Source organism: Erpetoichthys calabaricus, chromosome 6 (genome assembly GCF_900747795.2).
Source record: "Erpetoichthys calabaricus chromosome 6, fErpCal1.3, whole genome shotgun sequence".
NCBI classification, from domain to species: Eukaryota; Metazoa; Chordata; class Cladistia; order Polypteriformes; family Polypteridae; genus Erpetoichthys; species Erpetoichthys calabaricus.
The window spans coordinates 163,626,980-163,649,310 of NC_041399.2; the positions used below are offsets into that span (position 1 = coordinate 163,626,980).

The 22,331-nt window shown below is 38.0% G+C and overlaps 1 protein-coding gene across 1 annotated transcript in view; it reads left to right on the forward strand.

The window, feature by feature from the left end:
• Positions 1–22,331, forward strand: part of oxsr1b (oxidative stress responsive kinase 1b) — a 279,446-nt gene that overhangs the window by 188,652 nt on the left and 68,463 nt on the right. The window contains exons 6-9 of the mRNA XM_028804090.2: positions 7,592–7,701; positions 10,479–10,580; positions 15,799–15,932; positions 19,002–19,050. Of these exons, the coding sequence (XP_028659923.1) occupies positions 7,592–7,701; positions 10,479–10,580; positions 15,799–15,932; positions 19,002–19,050 (395 nt within the window). The remainder of the gene's footprint in view (positions 1–7,591; positions 7,702–10,478; positions 10,581–15,798; positions 15,933–19,001; positions 19,051–22,331) is intronic.

A 22,331-nucleotide genomic window follows, 5' to 3' on the forward strand; every position in this document is an offset into this window, starting at 1 on the left:
AAACAAAATTGTAGACCTGCACCAGGCTGGGAAGACTGAATCTGCAATAGGTAAGCAGCTTGGTGTGAAGAAATCAACTGTGGGAGCAATTATTAGAAAGTGGAAGACATACAAGACCACTGATAATCTCCCTCGATCTGGGGCTCCACGCAAGATCTCACCCCGTGGGGTCAAAATGATCACAAGAACGGTGAGCAAAAATCCCAGAACCACACGGGGGGACCTAGTGAATAACCTGCAGAGAGCTGGGAACAAAGTAACAAAGGCTACCATCAGTAACACACTACGCCGCCAGGGACTCAAATCCTCCTTAAGCCAGTACATGTGTAGGCCCGTCTGAAGTTTGCTAGAGAGCATTTGGATGATCCAGAAGAGGACTGGGAGAATGTCATATGGTCAGATGAAACCAAAATAGAACTTTTTGGTAAAAACTCTACTTGTCGTGTTTGGAGAAGAAAGAATGCTGAGTGGCATCCAAAGAACACCATACCTACTGTAAAGCATGGGGGTGGAAACATCATGCTTTGGGGCTGTTTTTCTGCAAAGGGACCAGGACGACTGATCAGTGTAAAGGAAACAATGAATGGGGCCATGTATCGTCAGATTTTGAGTGAAAACCTCCTTCCATCAGCAAGGGCATTGAAGATGAAACGTGGCTGGATCTTTCAGCATGACAATGATCCCAAACACACCGCCTGGGTAACGAAGGAGTGGCTTCGTAAGAAGCATTTCAAGGTCCTGGAGTGGCCTAGTCAGTCTCCAGATCTCAACCCCATAGAAAATCTTTGGAGGGAGTTGAAAGTCCGTGTTGCCCAGCGACAGCCCCAAAACATCACTGCTCTAGAGGAGATCTGCATGGAGGAATGGGCCAAAATACCAGCAACAGTGTGTGAAAACCTTGTGAAGACTTGCAGAAAACGTTTGACCTCTGTCATTGCCAACAAAGGGTATATAACAAAGTATTGAGATGAACTTTTGTTATTGACCAAATACTTATTTTCCCCCATAATTTGCAAATAAATTCTTCAAAAATCACACAATGTGATTTTCTGGATTTTTTTTCTCATTTTGTCTCTCATAGTTGAGGTATATCTATGATGAAAATTACAGGCCCCTCTCATCTTTTTGAGAGAACTTGCACAATTGGTGGCTGACTAAATACTTTTTTGCCCCACTGTAACAGCAGAAACATAAAAAACAAGGATACAGATTCATAGTACAGATAAAGCAGTCAGTCAATCAATCAATTGTTAAGTAAAGAAGTAAGTTAATAAATAAATAAGAAATAAACATAACAAATACATTGGGTCAAATCATTGAATTGCCTGATAGCTGGGGGCAGAAAAATATCCCCAAAAGCACTTTTTAGCACACAATAGTAGAATGAGCATGTGGCTAAAAGTGCTCTAAGCTCTAAAAGAGCACTTCATGGAGGATATTTTAATGATGGCATCCAATTTTGCCATCATTCTGTTTTCCACAACAGCTTCCAGTGAGTTCAGCCTTTGATGGAGCAGGCTGTCCTGATATGTTTGTTCAGGCATTGTATATCTTTTGAGCTCAGATTGATTCCCTAGGAGACTGCAGTATTAAACACCAGACTGTCTACTATGGACTGATAGAACATTTCCAGCAGCTTGCTACAGACCTCAAAAGACCTATATCTCCTAAAGAAGTACAGTCTGCTGTAGCCCTTCTTGTACAGCACCACTGTGTTGTCAGACCAGTCCACTTTGTTGTTCATTTAAACCCCCAGGTACTTTTATCCCTGTACCACTTCCACATCCTCCCTCGGAATGGTGACTAGTCTCAGAGTTTCTTTGGCATGCCAGAAGTCTACCACCAGCTCTTTTGTCTTGCTGATGTTGGTTGTTCCTGCCCCACATAACAAAGTCCTCCACAATCTTCCTGTACTCTGACTCATCTCCATTATTAATGCAGCCTATGATAGATGAGTCTTCTGAAAATTTCTGTAAATGACAAACAGTGATATTGTGCAGGAAGTCTCTTGTGTAGAGGGTGAATAGGAAGTGAGACAGGACAGTTCCCAAAGGTGCACCAGTATTACACACCATAATTTCTGACAAATAATCCAGCAGCCTCACAAACTGCTGTCTGTTGGTCAGGTAGTAGATGATGACTTAGGTGATTATGGGGGTGTCAATATTCATAGTCTTGAGCTTTTTCCCCAATTGATGAGGCAGAATGCTGTTAAAAGCACTGGAAAATTCAAATAAAGATATCCTTACTGTGGTTCCGGCTTTGTTCGAGTGGAAGCAGACTCTGTGGATCATGTATATGGGAGCATCCTCCAAACCTATTTGTGTCTGATAGGCAAACTGCAGAGTATCCAGATGTTCTGAAACCAGGGGTTGTAGCAGTTTTAGGACCAGGCTCTCAAAGGGCTACATGATGTATGAAGTAAGAGCAACTGGCCTGAAGTCCTTGGGATCACTGTAATGTGCTTTATTTGGCACTGGGACCACACAGGATGTCTTCCACAGCTGGGGAACCTTCTGCACTGCACTGGCATGTTTTTATGCTCTTTTGCATTTGAAAGCCCTACTTTAACTGAGATTTGAGGAATGACATTTCAGTGTTAAAGAAAAGACTTTCAGCAATATGACTACTTTCCAGGTAAAGCAAGTCTGTGATTAATCATGACAGCAGTAGACACATATTTTACTACACAGTAGATAACTTCTGTATTATTTCATACCTCCCCAACCAAGTATCTAAAATAACATAGTTTCTTATCTATTATTTCTTTCTCACCATCTTGGGCCTTGTCTCAGTGGTTTGGTGCAATGATTAAAGTTAGTTTTTACTTGGTGTTTCTATAGCAGAAGTAGGACCGCTAATGAGTGTTTGTCATTTGGTCTGAAAAAAACCCTAGGTTTATGGAGTTTGTTACATATATATAAATTTTTTTTACAAGCATCAGTTTAATGGCTGTTTCACTGTTTTGCCCATTTTGGCTGTTTACCTTCCCAGCAACTTTTTTTACTCTATTTTTGTATGGTCTTAGCCATTCTTTTGGGTGAGACCCATTTTGCTCATATTATCTACCACCTCCTCCAACCAGGTCATCTTATGGTTTTCTGATTATTTGTTAAATGCAGATAAATAATTTCATTATGCATATTTAAATAAGTAAAGCATTTGTGTGCTTTCTGTGAACTTAGTACTGATTGTGGCTGCCTCACAGTTTATACTGTGTAACTGGGTAGATTGCAAGGAATCTTGCAGATGTAGATCAGTAAGTTTATCTCTCCCTTTTCAGTCAACCATTTTGCTTCCTTTAGTTTATAACAAGGGGGCTCTGCCCCCTGCTCGCTTCGCTCGCCTACCCCCGGCGTTGGGTATCCTGAAATACATTAGTCGAGCTCGTTCGTTTTGGAGCCGTGCGTTGTAGGCGCCTGCGTTTATTGATTTTATCCAGGCAGGCTCATGTTTGTATATCCGTCAGTCGAGCTCGTTCGTTTTGAACCCGTGCCTGCTGTGCTTCCGCAGTTTCAGAGGTGCGTTGTAGGCGCCTGCATTCATTGATCTTATCCAGGTGGGCCCGTGTTTGTATCGTTGAGCTGTATTGTGTTTGAATTTGGTGTAAAGCGTTCAGCGGTTTGTACAATCCCAAGCAGCCCATTATTCCTAACTTCACTCCGCAGTAGTTCCACTCACAATATGGCGGTGACGCCTACGCCTTCACTCCGCAGTAGTGCCACTCACAATATGGCGGTGACGCCTACGCCTTCCGTACTATGTCGGGTTTCACTATGCTGTGTAGGCGCCTTTGCCTTTCGTACTTTCCCATGCCTTCTGTACCATCTTTGTGGACCTGTGGGGCCTCCGTAGCCTCTTCCGTTTGAATCTGGGCTGTAGCGCAGAATCCTCTTTTTTGTGTGGCTGTGTCGGTAGTCGTTAGCTATGGGCGCGTTGTTGCTTCATTTCTCATTCACGTCAGTTGAGCTCTTTCGTTTTTGGGCCGTGACTCCTTCGTGCACGGTGGATACGACTTCGCTTGCGGTTTATGAGACGTGTGCTGTACGCGCCTGTGCAGTACGTCTCATGGTCCCATCGCCGTGTACCTGCGTCCATGCCATCCGGTTTACCATTCTCGGTTAGTAATATGGATCAGTAGTGAAGTTACTGTTTGTAGAGCTTTGGAAAAACTACATCAATAAATGCTGTGGTGGACTAGCGCTCTGCCGGGGATTTGTTCCTGCCTTGCGCCCTGCATTGGCTGGGATTGGCTCCAGCAGAGCCCCGTGACCCTGTGTTAGGATATAGTGGGTTGGACACTGACTGACTGGCATCAATAAATATATGTTTTATGCAGGTTGCACCTTTTTTGTCAGAATAAAGGACATTTAAAAGATTCATGTCCAGGGTTTTAGCAAAGTGCAGTAATTGTTAAATTGTAAGATGAGAACTTAATAGAAGTGGCATTTTGCTTTCTTGGTGTATACATAAACTGTTAATTTTAATAGCTCTGTCCTGAAAAAAGAAGAAAAATTACTGTTTTTATTGATTCTAGAACAGTATAGAATTATATTAATCCAACATTGGCCCAAGACTGGGATTGCTATTAAAGAGTAAAAAAAAAAAAAAAATGAACTGGACACTTGTGGAAAAGCTGAGTATCTATTGTATTAAATTGTTCATGTGATCCCATATCACACGTTTTCATTGTCTTCACTTTATTTTATTTTGACTTAGTTATTATTATGGAATGGCACAGTAGGGTGGTGGTTAGCACTGTTGACTTCTCAGCTCTTGAGTCATATGTTTATTTTCCAGTGTTGTTCCTATGGTCTTCCCTTGTCCAAATGGTTTTTCTCCCTGCAGTTATTTCCTTTCACACCATCTGAAACAGCATAGCTTGATTTGTCATTGTAAGTTGGCCTAGTGTCAGTCAGTATGCTATACTGTGATATACAATTTATAGTCTCTGCATATGTAGTTTTACTGAAATAAGAGGGTTTAGAATGTGAAGGATGGTAGCACTATGGAGCAGTGATCAAGTTTCTAACCCTGCATAGTTTATATCCATTTGGAGTTTACAGTTCTTTCCATATCAGTGTGTGTTTCTCCTGCACTCCAAAGATAAACAGGTTAGGTTGATTGGCCACTCTAAATTGGCTGTGTGTAAATAGTTATGGATGTGGTGTGTGTGCCCTGTGATAGAGTGGCACACCATTCAAGGCTGGACCCTAACTTGTGCCTCACACTGACAGAGAGCCTTTGAATCTTCCCAGTCTTAAGCAGCTTCAGTAAATGAGTGAATGAATGAATGAATGAATGATGAATAAATGAAGGTATTGTTCTTAAAACCATCTGCTTCTTATCAGTGTGATCAGTTACCAGAACTAGATAATAATAATGGTTTTATACTTGTCTTTTTGTATGCATTCCTTCTCTTTATTAGAACATCAGAATTCTGTGATTTAGTGCATCCCTTTCCTTTTTTGTACTGGGCTCCAAGAATGGATCGACAGACACATAATTATGAAGACATTAAAATCCAGAGAGGATGGAGGCAGACAGAAAAGGTTCTTGTATACAAGATTTGTTATTGCTGACTGATGGCTTAATGAGTTCAATATCTGATATGATGCACATCAAATTGTGTTGATGTGAGCCTTCAACACATGTCATTCAATTAGATATTTTACAATAATATGTCCTAACATCCATCTTTGTGTATATAGTAGATTAAAGCTAGCATATTATACATGACATAAACTCTTGCATATCCTGTGAGCAGAGAATTATAGAATGATGATGCATGAGATAGCAGATACTCAATAGGATAATCATGGATCAATTGAATCCATTCTTCATGAGCAGTTGAACATAATCAAGGTTCTTGTACATTGGGTACCCATAATATATGCTCCTGACTACATCCAGTGTTTCAGTTGAATTTGAACTTGGACAAGTTTAAGAAGCATTTCATAAATGAAGATGACACTTGGATACATCACTCTAACCTAAAGTCTAAACATTAGTCAAAACAATGGAAACGTGGTGATTCTCCAACACCAAAGAAATTCAGGGTCCAAGATAGTGGCAGCAAGATAATGTGCACATTGTGTTATATGATATCAATGGAGTAGTCCATATTGATTACATGCCTCAAAAGGGAGGCTGGTTTGCTTTTATGTTTGCAGCATAATGCATACTTGTGTATAACTGAGTATAGCACAACATATAATGCATATTTGTGCAAATACTGAGTATAACTAATGTTTAAGCAATGCTAGGTACCTTACATTTTCATAATTAAGTACAGGAAACTTCATTGACAGTTTTTCTTATTGACACTCTTACAGTACCTAAACAAGTTGCTGATTATTTGTTAAGACTAGCTAGCTAATTCCCAGGTCGAGAGTTAATGCAGAGAAGTCATTGTGCATTTTGTAATGTTGTGTGTGTGTGTTATGAGCCAAGACACACGACAGTAATAACAGCCAATTTATCACTGACTGCTAAATGTAATTTTTAAACCACATAGAGTATGAGCAGTTCTTTTGAGTTTGTTACCTTGGATTTGGAAATGAATGTCACTAATTAAATTGACTGTTACCTCACAGGAAAGTATATAAATTGAATTCCTTGTTTCTCTGTCTAAAAACAAAGACAGTCTATTTAGTTTGATGAACTTTCAAAGATTCATAAAGAATCTGTCTCATAACATTTATTTTTTCACATGATAGACATGTGGTGGAATGGAGCAGTTAGAGAGATTATATATTTATTGTATTACACAAAGTCTGTGTACTTGTAGCAGTGTTCAGAATTCTATTGCAGAAAAATAGTTTTTTTCATCATTCTTTAAAGAAATCTCATCAAAATATGTGCAATATTACTCTATCATGGGACAGCACAGTGGTAGTGCTATGGTGTCACAACAAGTAGACTGAGGTACATGTCCCAGTTGCCCCCCCTCCACCCCCCCATACCATGGAATGTGCATTTTCTGCACCAGGTCCATGTGAGATTTCTCTGGGTACTCTGGTTTCTTCCCACAGTCCAAAGATGTACGGGTTTGGTTAGTTGGTGTTGTTAAACTGGCCTCTCTGTGTGTGTTTATGTGCATGTGTGTTAACCGTGTGATGGGCTGCCACCCCTTGCAGTGATTGTTCCTGCCTTGTGCTTGCTGGGATAGGCTCCAGATTGCCTTCGACCATACTCTGGATAATCGGTCATAGAAAATTAATAAATTACTCTTTCATCTTGGCAAGGGTGTAAGCAGACCAAAAGTGTCGGGGAAATGCTGACAGTGATCACATTTCAGTGTAAATAAACAATAAAGATCCATCTTTAATTTTTTTTGTTTGAACGCGTCGCAGTAATTTCTTAGGCTCTTTCATTCCTTAGTGATAACATTTCTAACATTTCTAGTATTTGAGATACACTAGTTAGTTTCTGCACATTTATGTGTTAGGGTTTGAATATACTATATGGATTTATAATTATCATATGGTGGTTTTCTAGGACAGGAAATACAGGGTATTAATTTTTTTTTTTTTATAAAAGCTGATTTTTTTGAGGAATCATAACATTTTTTAAAAACTTTATCTTTCAGACTTCGGTGTTAGTGCCTTCCTAGCCACAGGTGGGGATATTACAAGAAATAAAGTCAGAAAAACCTTTGTAGGAACCCCTTGTTGGATGGCTCCAGAGGTCATGGAACAGGTACTTATCAAAATAAACTGTCCTTTGCCTTAAACGATTCTGCATAATACCTGTAGTATCAACAGCACCTAGCAAAAGATATTCCAATCTGTTAAAAAGTTTATGCATTTAAAGTATTATAAATAATACTTTTTTGGTCCATTCTGTGTTTTATATTGCAAAGTTCCACGCCAAGGGAGATGTATTTTAAACACAAAGTGTTATTTGTTTTCAGATTACTTTAAGACTGAAAAATGCTTTCTTCAGGTCCTTGTACTCTGGCCAGTTACTCTGCAAGAGGATACAAATGCCTTACCGCTGACCTCTGCATGTGCACTGCCGAAGTCACTGTCATGTTTAAGGCATAAAAGCCCCAATTACTTTAGGAATCTTTTTCTTCATAGCTAGTCTGAATGAAAATAACCAAGATGAAGACAAAAACACATTAGAAGGAAGTCATTGGTTAAGTGTACCACTTTCTGTGTATTGTTTTATATTTATAATTACACGTATTCACTTAACAGATACTTCTGTCCAAAAAGTGTCAACATAAATGAGTAAACATCAGTCAGGAGGACTGTTTGGGAGCAAGGGTTACAGCACAAGATTACAAAATTAATCCTCACAATTGAAGAGCTCTAAACCAAACAGAACACTGAAATAATTAATTTTTCCTTAATTACAAGAATCTGTAAAAACCGTTATAAATTAGATATTCACAAAACAACAGAGTCTTTAAACACTTCTTAAACACATTAAGAGAATCAGCAGTTTGGAAGGAGGTGGGCAGCTTATTCCACCAGCTGAGAGCTAGATACACATAAAAAGAGTCTGGATTGAAATTTGATTCCACACAGAGGTGGTGTCACCAGACGCTGTTTGCTAGCAAACCTGAGTGGCCAAGAAAAAGTATAGGACCTCATAGATATCTCCATATGCATAGGCACTGACTCATTGACTATTCTGTAGGCAAGGATTTGAACTTAATATGTGCTACTACAGGGATCCATTGTAGCAAACTTAAAAGAGCAGTGACATATGCCTGTCTCTTCTCGTTGAACACAAGATGTACCACTGTCTTTTGAAGTAACATACCTGCTTGTTAGCACATGCTTCTATCAGTTTAGAGTTACAGTAGTCCAGGCGTGACCAGAGCAAAGCCTGGAGCAGGAGTTATGGTGCATACTGTGTCAGATATGTTATGATCTTGTGGATGTTATAAAGAATAAATCTGTAAGACTGAAAGACATTTGTAATGTGTTTCATGAAAGATAGCTAGGCATCAGTCACCCCAGGGTTACTTACTGACTTGGCAGGAATTGAGAATAATCAGCTGAATTGAAACATTTGTGCCAAGCAGTAAAAAAATACAGTGGATTCATAAATTATTCAGACTCCTTCACTTTTTGCACACTTTATTGTGTTGTAAATTTAATTTTGCATGGATAAATGTGCCAATTTGGCCATCATTCTACACTCATTAATCCATAATGACAAAAGGAGTTCATGTTTCATATTGATATGTAGGTTTCAAAAAAGGTTTGAATTTTTTTTTAAATTCAAAAACTGAAATTTCTCATTCATATACTGTAAGTTGTACCCATTTAAAGTTAAATCTATAATATAATACATTGTGCAGAAAGTGAAGCAGTACTTTTTGAATCCACTGTGTCCCCATTGATAAAAACTATTTGAAATCTTTCAGTACAGTAATAGTATATCAAGGAAATCGAGTACCTTTTTGTTGAATATTTTAGTATTTTCTTTTGGTTTTTAATTGTAGAAGATGATGTGACTAATAACGTGAAAAAAATCAATATATAAAGCATCTTTTTAGATTTACAGTTCTAGTTTATTAATCCATGAGAACGAAAAAGGAAATGAGGCTTACATGAAATTATAAGGCTTGAGTTTACAGAAGGAAAAAGTTAGGAGGAGTCTGCTTCTGTTAAACAGAACAAGTTAAGTATTTAAGATAAGGCCATGTAATTTTACACAACTTTTCCTAAGTTTTACAGTCATATACTTCATGTACATAATCTTTGAGAGTCGGTGGTATGCTTCTGTGAATCCAGTTGTGTATTATGAAATGCCCAGTGACTCACTCTAACTAGTCCATGACACATTCCAAGAATCATCAAGCAGACTTTGTCTTTAGTCACAGGGGCAGGCACTATGTGAATGAGAGCTGACAACCAGTGAATGCTCATCCAGATCTACAATGCATATAATGTGGGTGTTTTGGAGTTTGCAAATAGAAGAGAAGCTCATCTGTCTGATGTCTCTTGTTTTACATACCACAACATAATAGAAAAAGTAAAAAAAAGAAAAGTCAGATTACATCTGAACTCACTGTAACTGTTAACCCTTCATACAGCATGAGCTGTGTCAGGTAGTACGCTATTGGCTGATACAAAAAAGGGCGAACAACACTGTTTTGGAAGGTAAATGTAACATGGCTAGCGTTTCCAAGCATATAAACTGACATGATTCAGAGATGCAATTAGCAACTGCAGTCGACAAATTTGACATATCCCATACTGTAAGTTGTGTAATGTGGCATTGGCTATGGGCAGATTAGACTCTAGTGTAGAGTTGACATAAGTGAAGAATTATTTTGCAGTCTTGTATACAATTTGTGACTTTGAAACAGATGCAGCTATTTACATTAGAATTTTAAGAAGAAAAAAAAATAGCCAGTGTGTAAATGAATAGTCAAATTTGAAGTGTCCATAACATCTTTAGAATGGACACACTCTGTTTTCCTTAAGCTTAATAATGTTATTTGTTAATTTTAGGTTAGAGGATATGACTTCAAAGCTGATATTTGGAGTTTTGGTATAACAGCTATTGAACTGGCAACAGGTGCAGCCCCATACCACAAATATCCACCTATGAAGGTAAATTACATTTTCTTTGAAAATTCATTGCGGCCCTTTTTATTTAGTCTTTAAAATCTGCAATATGTAACATCACTTCAGTGCCTTTTAGTATTATGTCACAACGACTTCATTTTTAATCACTGAATTGCTGTGCAGTATTATATTTGGAATCTTTTTCCCTCTCCTGCCACTCAGGTTTTTTAAAGTGTTATTTTTGCGGTTTTAATTGTATTGTTTTGCAAATGTTTTACATATTATATATATTGTATATACAGTATGTGTTTCTTGTTATGTATACTTTTTATTTGTTTCTTTATTTCTGTATTGTCTGAGACAACATGCAAGTAAGAATTTCATTGGGCTGCATACACACGACAGTATACTTGACCCAATTATTTCTTTTAAGGGGCAAGAAGGAACTGCAAGGTATCTGTTTAGGTTTAAAGATGATGTTTTGGTGCAGTGTCAGATTTAATTTCTAGTGTGAGCATATATAATATACTGTGTATATATATATATATATATATATATATATATATATATATATATATTTTGTAACAGATTGTCCCTTTGTCCACCTCTCGGACCCTTAGGTACCACTCCAGACACGTTGTAAAATCACAAGACTTATTTATTTTCTTTTCTTCAGGTGCACAAAGCACTCTCCACACCACACTCATATAAACAATACTCTACTCACTAAACAATACTCTCTCCTCCTCGCCCAGACACTTGCCACCCTACCTCCCAGCTCAGCTCAGTGTCTGGGCTTTCCCATAGTCCTTTTATATCTCCCGACCCGGAAGTGGTTCCTGGCACAACCCACAAGTCCATTTCCTTCCGGGTCAGGGCAAACAGTCCTCTTCTTCATCCCGGGAGCACGTCGTTTCCTCCGGTCACGTGACTGTGACGCACTCCCGGGTTATAGGGCACGCAAGAGCCCACTAGCCCCCCTACAGCGACTCCCGGTGGTCCCCAAGGTATCCAGCAGGGCTGTGTATACAAACTACAAACTACAAAGTCCATGAGGCCCTGCTGGAACTCGGGGCACCATCATGCTGTCCGGAGGGCTCCTCCTAGCGGCCTGGGGGTGGCGACCGGAGTCTGTAGCTGGTCGTCCATCACAATATATATATATATATATATATATATATATATATATATATATATATATATATATATATATATATATATATATGCATACAGTGGTGTGAAAAACTATTTGCCCCCTTCCTGATTTCTTATTCTTTTGCATGTTTGTCACACAAAATGTTTCTGATCATCAAACACATTTAACCATTAGTCAAATATAACACAAGTAAACACAAAATGCAGTTTTTAAATGATGGTGTTTATTATTTAGGGAGAAAAAAAATCCAAACCTACATGGCCCTGTGTGAAAAAGTAATTGCCCCCTTGTTAAAAAATAACCTAACTGTGGTGTATCACACCTAAGTTCAATTTCCGTAGCCACCCCCAGGCCTGATTACTGCCACACCTGTTTCAATCAAGAAATCACTTAAATAGGAGCTGCCTGACACAGAGAAGTAGACCAAAAGCACCTCAAAAGCTAGACATCATGCCAAGATCCAAAGAAATTCAGGAACAAATGAGAACAGAAGTAATTGAGATCTATCAGTCTGGTAAAGGTTATAAAGCCATTTCTAAAGCTTTGGGACTCCAGCGAACCACAGTGAGAGCCATTATCCACAAATGGCAAAAACATGGAACAGTGGTGAACCTTCCCAGGAGTGGCCGGCCGACCAAAATTACCCCAAGAGCGCAGAGACGACTCATCCGAGAGGTCACAAAAGACCCCAGGACAACATCTAAAGAACTGCAGGCCTCACTTGCCTTAATTAAGGTCAGTGTTCACGACTCCACCATAAGAAAGAGACTGGGCAAAAACGGCCTGCATGGCAGATGTCCAAGACGCAAACCACTGTTAAGCAAAAAGAACATTAGGGCTCGTCTCAATTTTGCTAAGAAACATCTCAATGATTGCCAAGACTTTTGGGAAAATACCTTGTGGACTGATGAGACAAAAGTTGAACTTTTTGGAAGGCAAATGTCCCGTTACATGTGGCGTAAAAGGAACACAGCATTTCAGAAAAAGAACATCATACCAACAGTAAAATATGGTGGTGGTAGTGTGATGGTCTGGGGTTGTTTTGCTGCTTCAGGACCTGGAAGGCTTGCTGTGATAGATGGAACCATGAATTCTACTGTCTACCAAAAAATCCTGAAGGAGAATGTCCGGCCATCTGTTCGTCAACTCAAGCTGAAGCGATCTTGGGTGCTGCAACAGGACAATGACCCAAAACACACCAGCAAATCCACCTCTGAATGGCTGAAGAAAAACAAAATGAAGACTTTGGAGTGGCCTAGTCAAAGTCCTGACCTGAATCCAATTGAGATGCTATGGCATGACCTTAAAAAGGCGGTTCATGCTAGAAAACCCTCAAATAAAGCTGAATTACAACAATTTTGCAAAGATGAGTGGGCCAAAATTCCTCCAGAGCGCTGTAATAGACTCATTGCAAGTTATCGCAAACGCTTGATTGCAGTTATTGCTGCTAAGGGTGGCCCAACCAGTTATTAGGTTCAGGGGGCAATTACTTTTTCACACAGGGCCATGTAGGTTTGGATTTTTTTTTCTCCCTAAATAATAAAAACCACCATTTACAAACTGCATTTTGTGTTTACTTGTGTTATATTTGACTAATGGTTAAATGTGTTTGATGATCAGAAACATTTTGTGTGACAAACATGCAAAAGAATAAGAAATCAGGAAGGGGGCAAATAGTTTTTCACACCACTGTATATATATATATATTTACTTGGGTTGATTGCTATGAGTGAGTGTTTATGGCAGTGCCTAATAATATTAGGTGCTTCTTGCAAAAGGCTGTATGCTGAACACATAGGTTCTGAATATCATTCACATGTGTACTTCTGCCCTGTGGCAACTGCACAGAGATCAGTTTCAAAATGCATGTAACGTAAATGTGTATTGCAAGTGTATATTTTAATACATTTAAAACATGTTTAGCAGAAATACATGCACATAGAAATTATGTGCATATATAACAGTATTCCATCCATTTTAAGTAGCTACTTTGACTAATTCAGGAGCATGAATCAATTTGACTGTAATAAAAAAGGTAACAGTCCCACTAAATGCTCACAGAATACAGAGGTCTCTGATTTTAATGCACTAGCAAGACCAGACACAGAGCAGGAAGCAACTGTGAACAGACTCTTATCTGGTTACAGAGCACATGGACACATACATCCACCAATATTCACATTTGGTTAGTTTAGAGTAGTCAATCAAAAACGTTTTGTTTGTTTTGCAATGTTTTGCCTAAGCTTGTCAGAGGAAGGGAATTCAGCAAGAGGATCAACTCCACTTAACGGTCATGTATTCCATTTATCCATTTTCTGTCGTACAGAGAAAAAGTTTTCGTCATAATTCACCACTGGACTTGGCTTTTCTCCCTAGTAGCAGACTACCCATACTTGACATATATAAAATACTTTTAAAGTACATTTATAAATATTGTTCTAGATTCTCATTGAATAAATATTGTTCTGGATTCTCATTAAAAGCACATCAAACGCATTCTCTGTACTTTGAAGAGCTAGGTTATATATGAAACCATGTGTATGAAAATTCAGGATGAATCGTATCCCTTATTGATTCACTAAGGTATTCAATATTGTTTTTTCAGTTCAGGACAATCCTATAGGAAAAGGCACGGGTGGCAACCCTAGTGGTGTGTATGGGTTAAAATCATTATCAAGAAACAGCATAGAAAATGAACAAGCTTCTGTGACCCACTACTATTATTAATAGACTTCAATTAATTAATGACATGGGAAGCACAGTTAAATTAACCAGATTAGGGGTTGCCTTCAAATATTTTAATTACAGAATTTTTTAACATATTATTTGCATGTGTTAATGGAGATTAATCAGCTGCTAAAATATATAGCATTTGTTATTATGACTGCTGTTTGCTAACTTCACGATTTGTAGATAGAAATAATTGGAGGAGTGAGAAAAGCAACTGTGTGTAATGATTGATGCCTTTAGTGAAGTTGTTTGCCTCTCTAACCCAGCGAATGTTATAGATATCTTAAATAGAAGGCTACTTGGTGCCATTAATGATCTGTGCCATCACATGATCCTCAGTGCTATATGATCTTCAGCTGAGCAAGGGCCATTTACCAGGATCCTACACAACCAGTAAGGATAGACTCCACTGTCCACTCAAAAGTTTTATATTTGAAGAATTATGGTTTTTAGTGAAAGGGGGGTTTTTGGATGGCTAAATAAGGAAGAGGTTGTTTTAGAAAACTTTAGAACAGTCAGAAACCTGCCCCACTTGTGACTTCAGGGAAGGTATCTTTCAAACTAAAGTAAAGCAGAGCTTAGCACAAATGTCATTGAGAATGGGAGAAAACAGTGTGTCTGAAAAACAATACAGTCTTATCTTACATAGGTGAACACCATAAATATCAGCACCTTTGGCAATGGAAAAAAAAATCACAATGCAGATTTATTTATTATTTAAAGTATTATTTTTATTATTATAAAGCATTACTTTTACTTTATTTAAAACTGAAATTTATTATTCAGCAATAAGATCTAATCATTAAACATTTCATTTAATATGTTGTTTACAGTCATATGATGAAATGTTTTTTGTTAAAATGCTTATTACTGTGCTGTAATTCCACACATTGTTTTCATAATAATTGTAATCCACTTGTTTTTGGTCTTTTTGGAACTGTCTACAAAGAAACTGTTTTATTGATTTGTTAATTTAATATGTGACCCTTTATTAGGCTGGTTTTTGTTTTTTTAAAAGAAAAATATTGTGTTTTGACCTTCTGCATATTTTAACTGAAGATGATAAGGCAAAATTTTTTATCCTGAAGAGGGGCAAATATTTTATTGATTCACTAGTGGAGGTGAAGTGCTTGTTAGGCAGTTGTTTTTCACATGTATCAACATTTTACTTTTGAAGATTTTATCATGAAAAAATGTAACAGCTATAAATAAAAAATATTACAGAAAACAACATTTCAGTATATGATTTGTAGTCAGTAAAATTAGTGAATTATTAAAAGAGTCTAAATACAGATAACTCCAGGAAAGTTGTTTTGGTAATTAATCTTAATGGCCTAATAATCTAAAAAATTTTTGGGGGGGTGGGTGCTTTCCTAGGTTTTAATGTTAACTCTTCAGAATGATCCACCATGTCTAGAAACAGGCGTGCAGGATAAAGAGACGGTGAAGAAATATGGCAAGTCATTTAGAAAGATGATCTCCCTCTGTCTCCAGAAAGACCCAGAGAAAAGGCAAGTTGACTTCTTGAAATTATTTGGTTAATTTATATATATTAATTACACGTTCAAAGTACATACATTTTTTAATACTATAAACATAACCTTTCCAATGTTGAGTCAAGCAGAAAAGCAATGTGTGGTTTTGGCCTCTTGTGCCCATTATCATTTGGTCCTGGTTTGTTTATCATTACATTTTTAGCAGTCAGTGTAGATTTCTCACAAACATACTTTCTGTGTTCTCTGCATATAGAATATAGAACTTCATGTTTTCAGTGGATTGACACAATTTCAGCCACTCAGAACACTATTTGATCACTTTTTAAATGACATCTGTCTGTGTATCAGAATTAGAGTCTGTGAACATGATACTCATAAATGAATAATTCATTCCGAACAAAACTTTGCACTTACTAGCATAGAAAAATAATCAAAGCCTATTGATTTTGAGCAAATTGCTTGATTAGTTTAAAGAGATAAGTACATATAGCATAGGCATATAAAATACTATGACTGAATCAAAATTTGGACTTTTATGTTTTCAGTGTATTTATACAGCTCAGGCATGCCTGAACCTAATTTGACCAGTAATGTTTTTTCATTACATTACATGAAGCTCAGCACAGTTATCAGTATTGTATAATTGTAGAAATCCATTCATTTTGAAAAAAACATCACGCCATTAATATTTTTTTCTGCAGACATAATGATTTTGCATTCTTGCAAACATTGGACTGCAATGTTTTGTTTCTACTCTATGTTGGACTGATGCCATGTCCAGGAGTTGTTCCTGCCTTGTACCTGATTGCTGGTGTAGGCTCCAGTTACCCCACATAGCCATGCCTTGAATAAATGGGTTATGAAAATGGATGGAGGTTTTATTTCTAAAATCAGACCTGTATGCAGGAGAAAGTTACATGCAGGATGCCTCACATGTTTGTTATGTGTTATTGTTTGTTTAGAATAATGGTTATATTCCTCAAACATTATCAAACCCATAGACAGGTTGATTTTTTTCAGTTATTGTTTCCGGAATGACAAATTTATTTTTCTTTTCCAAAGTTAAATAAGTCTGCTCAATTTAAACTTTCCTGTATTATAAATTTAAAAATCATATATGCAAAGTATTGATCATACAAGTTTTTCTTCTTTGAATTATTATTAATACACTGTACAGTGTGCATTTATGTTTTGTTATATTCTGTCTGTCAGTTTCAGTTCATCATGAGCATGATGGATCAATGAAAAGAACCTTCCTCTGAGACATTAATTGTAGAACAGTGAAGTGGCAGCATTGATTCAAATTGCTGTATTATAGTAAGCATACAAAGCAATTCTCAAAGAGTCATCTTTGAAAGGCAATTGTAAGTTTTTGGAAAGCATTCAAGAGTCTCTGAATCAAGGTGTCTGCTCAGAACATTTACAGAGCATTAATCTGACATCTTTTTATTATCACAAATAGTGTTTTTGCAATTTGCAATATGGTTTCAGTCCATGGGGTTTTAAATAGTTTGAGCTTGTGCACACAAGCTAAGTTTCCATCCAGTTTTTTGCGACGTTTTGTTATCGACAAACAGAATATACGTAAAAAAAAATGTGCGAAATTTGCTGTCTCCAGCCTGTTTCCATCAAACTGGCTTTTTATCGATAAAATGGTGTGCGTGATGACGTCATCCCCCCCCAAAACGAACTGTCGCATAACTTTTGTTGTATCGCGAAAAAAATCTGCCCTTGAGCCGTTTCCATACATAATTTTGTGTATGTCGCAAATTATCTACCTTTTGTTTTCCACGTTACACCCCCACCACTAAACAAAGAAACAAAGAAATGGAGAGATTATTCAGACAGTTTTTTGAAATTTGCCAGCTTACTGTTTCAGTTTCACAAATAATTGGAATTGTACATAATATCCGAACACGACAGCAGAATGAAGCAGTTGCTTGTCTGATAGCCCTAGAGCTCGAAGAAAGTACCCCAGTGCGACGAAACCCACGGGTATGGGAGAGACGACGGAATAAGACCTTCTGGGAGGAGGTGGTGGAGAGACACTTAACAGAAAATCTTTGGCTGCAACATTTTATAATGACACGGCCGACGTTTGAGATGTTGTGTGGATTCATCAGTCCTGATGTTGCGCCCATCACAGGTTGCCACCGACCACCGGTTCCAACCCAAAAGCGGATTGCCATCGCCCTTTACAAGCTGGCAACCTGCGCCGAGTATAGAGTAGTTGGAGAAACTTTCGGGGTTAGTAAAACTACCGTCCATCGATGTGTATATGCTGTGTGCACCGCTATTAAAGAAAAATTAATGCGGCGTTATATCAGACTTCCGACTGTAGCGGAGGCCAATGAAATTGCATACCGCAATTCCTTGGTGCATCTTGTGCCACAGATTTACGGTGCGCTGGATGGCACGCATGTGCCTATTCTACCCCCGACGGAAGGCTACCGCGATTACATTAATCGCAAAGGGTGGCCATCTATTGTTCTCCAGGCCCTTGTTGATGTCAGGTGCATGATACGAGACATTTGCATTGGCACTCCTGGAAGTGCCCATGATGCAGCTGTGTTTGCAGCATCGGATCTGTACAGGTGAGCCTACCTTTCAACATCCCTTCTCAGTGCGATAACAACTGAATTAGTACTGTAACCTGCTTCCCTTAAGGTTTTTAATTAAAACTGAAATTTTAATTAATACAAAATAACGATGTTTAATAAAAAAAAACTCTCTTCATCAGACCATGCGAACCGCTCCGTATTCTCGTTTTGATTGCACATGATGAAAATGTGACACATTTATTTGCGTTAAAGCCCTTTTTTCCGACAAAAAGTGTTTCCAATGTAGTTTTTGCGACATCTGAAGTATCGATATGGAATTTATGCGCTAAAGTTAAACGGAAAAATATTATGTCGACATTTACAACATTTTATCGATAATTAGCATTTCCATCAGCCATATCGGTAAAAAAATTTGAAGCGCTAAATATTTTTTCGCAAAAACTCCTTGGATGGAAACCTGGCTACAGTTACTGCTCAGTATAAATCATTTACTGCTTCTGATTTTGTCTTGTTTCACTTTTAGGCCAACAGCAGCAGAACTTTTGAAAAATAAATTCTTTCAAAAAGCAAAGGTGAGTGCTGATTCATCCCTCCATTCCACCTGCCTTCGGCTTGAAGTGTATTTTAAACTTGGTAAACATTCATATGTGCTTACTAATTTGATCTTTTTGCTTGTGTATGGAGAGGCTAAAGGTTTAATAATGACTTTAATTTAATCTGGTTGTGTGGTGCTTTAAGGTCAGCAGTGACTGGCCAAAATTCCATTCATTTTTATGTTGAAACCCCTTTTGATTTGCTTTTTAATGCAACAAAAGTGGGATTATACGCCCATCCCCCAGCCCTCCCTTTATCTGATACCAGATTATGCTTAACAACTAGAAAGCTGTGTAAGGGGTTTGAAAAGTTAGGCCCTTTCTATTTAAATTGCATAATTTTAATAATTACTCATTTGAAACTGTTTTGCATTCTAAGCAGGATGCATTACAGCTAATTTCTCTTTCCCATTACTACATGATATGTGTGCAGTGTAGCTTTTTTTCCATTGGACTCCTGAATAGTGTGATCACACATTCATTAAATACTATAAAGTCACAGCTTAATAAAATATGTGCTTTAATCAGCATGACCTTGATTAGACTTATTTTAAATGGTTAATGAGTAACTGACTTGATAGATGAATGATGACAGAATCTTCCTGGTACAATAAGTAGAGAGAGGAGAAAAAACTTTGTAAGAGGCTTCACTTTTAATGGAAAAACATCAGACACTGAAGACCTGGTAGAATCTGTGGAAAGATGAAACTATAAGGTTGTGCCCCTGTTTAAAGGAACAGATGATTTCATTGTACATATAATAAACAAGAGGTCAGTGTTAATGATTTTAATGTTTTCAGTCTGTACATTTAGTTCTTTTCTTTTCCATGGATACTCAAACTGATTACAACAATAAGTTCCTTCAAACACACTTTAAGATACTGTCACTCAAGAAACAAGATGAACTAAAGAAAAATAGTTTTAAATCACTCTGTTTTTGCAGTATTTATTCAAATAATGTTCATTTTAGATCACACCATGAAAAGTTATAATATCAAAAGGCAGTGTTTTCCATGCAGTTTATAAGTTAGAAACCTGTGTAAGAATAAGTATTTATCACTGCAAACTCAAATGCGCTACATAGTTTAAAACCATCTCTGATCCTGGAGCACTTCTATGGCTTCAGGTTTTCATTCTAACCTTTTTCTTAATTAATGAAAAGTTTTTGATGCTTTTTAGTATTAATGACCAAATGTGAATTGTGGTCTCTGTTCTGTAAACAACTAGACAGCAGTAACTGAAAAAAGTTACACTTGTGATTCATTACAATTTTTCACTGTAAAGTAGCATATTTCATTACTACACAAAGATATTTCCTGCTACTACTTGTATGATAATATATGCATGTGCTTCAGTGGTCTAATGAGAGAAAGACTGCAATTAGTTAAGAAGTCCTGAACATATGTTATAGGCATACATTTAAATTTAATCAGATTGAAGTTTTGTGTACATGTTTTCACACTTGCCGAGTGGTAGCACATAGCTGTCATTCCTGCCTCACAGCACCTCCCAAGTATTGCAAGTATTACTACTATAGAGTGCGTTAACTTTTCCCCTGCAGGGTGTTGAATTTCTACTAATTATTAATTTTTGTCATGTCACACATAAAGACTAATCTCCCTGCCTCCCTTGACCCTCTTCAGTTTGCATACCGCTCAAACAGGTCAACTGAGGATGCCATATGCCCTGCCCTTCACCTCTCCCTGACACATCTGGATAAAAAGACACATATGTTAGGATGCTATTCATAGACTTTAGCTCCACCTTCAACACAATCATCCCTCCAAAGCTGGTTGTAAAACTGAGCAGGTTGGGCCTGAACACCACCCTCTGCAATTGGATCCTGGACTTCTTGACAGAGATGCCCCAGTCAGTTCAGATGGGCTACAACACTTCCAGCGTCATCACACTGAGCACTGGAGCACCGCAGGGCTGCGTGCTTAGTCCAGTGCCGTTCACCCTGCTGACTCACGACTGCACAGCCACGTACAACACCAACCACATCATCAAGTTTGCGGATGATACGACGGTGCTGGGACTGATAAGCAGGGATAATGAAACAGCATACGGAGATGAGGTGGAACGGCTGTCTACATGGTGTGAAGACAACAATATATCTAGATAGATAGATACTTTATTAATCCCAAGGGGAAATTCACAAAAATCTCAGCGCTCGAAGTTGAGTACTTGAATAGACGAGTCTCGGCGTGTAAAAATCCATGCCCACGTTGTAAAAGTAAGTGTGTCCAGGGAACAAATCCACATAAAATAAAGTGATAGGAGTGATCAATAAATAAAAACAGAAAAATAAAAGTAGAAAAGTACACATACAGTCATACATGGAGCTGCTGAAAAGGCTGCCACTCTCGGCGGCGCCAGAACTATGATCTATGACAGGGGTGGGCAAATTCATTCCTGGAGGGCCGCAGTGGCTACAGGTTTTTGTTCCAACCCAATTGCTTAATAAGAAGCCCTTATTGCTCTAGCAACACTTCTGATTCATTTTAGTTATCTCCCTTGTTAAGATTATGAACCCTTGTTGCTTATTTGAGTCTTAAACAGCTGCATTCTTGGTTTTTAATTGCTCCTTATTAGCAATAAGATGCAAATGACAAAAGAAACCAGCAGTTATCCATTTTGCTTGTTACCCTTTACACCTGTGTGTATTTATCGTGCACTGTTTGGTTTAATTAAATACTTGGAAGGAAAGAGAAGAGAAAAAAGTGAAGGATTGAGAATTACCCATCCGTTTTACACTTCAAAGTATTTGGATGATATCCTTAGAATGGAAAAGAAAATCAAGGATATGAGAATGACTTGACATAGCAGAGTTAAAGCACTAACAATCCATGAAATGTAATTATTGGCAAGGATTGTTTTCTAATTAAGCAACTGGGTTGGAACAAAAACCCGTAGCCACTGCGGCCCTCCAGGAATAAATTTGCCCACCCCTGATCTATGAACTATCTCTGAATGTCGACAAGACAAAAGAGATAATCGTGGACTTGAGAAAATCACGTCCTGCCCACATCCCACTCAGCATCAACGGTTTAGATGTGGAGACTGTTAGGAGTACCAAGTTCCTCGGTGTACACATAACTGAGGAACTTACGTGGACACATAACACCTCATCACTAATCAAGAAAGCCCAGCAGAGACTACACTTCCTGAGGCGACTGAAGTGAGCAAGTCTTCCCCCTTCCATCCTCACCATGTTCTACAGAGGCACCATTGAGAGTGTTCTGACCAGCTGCATCACT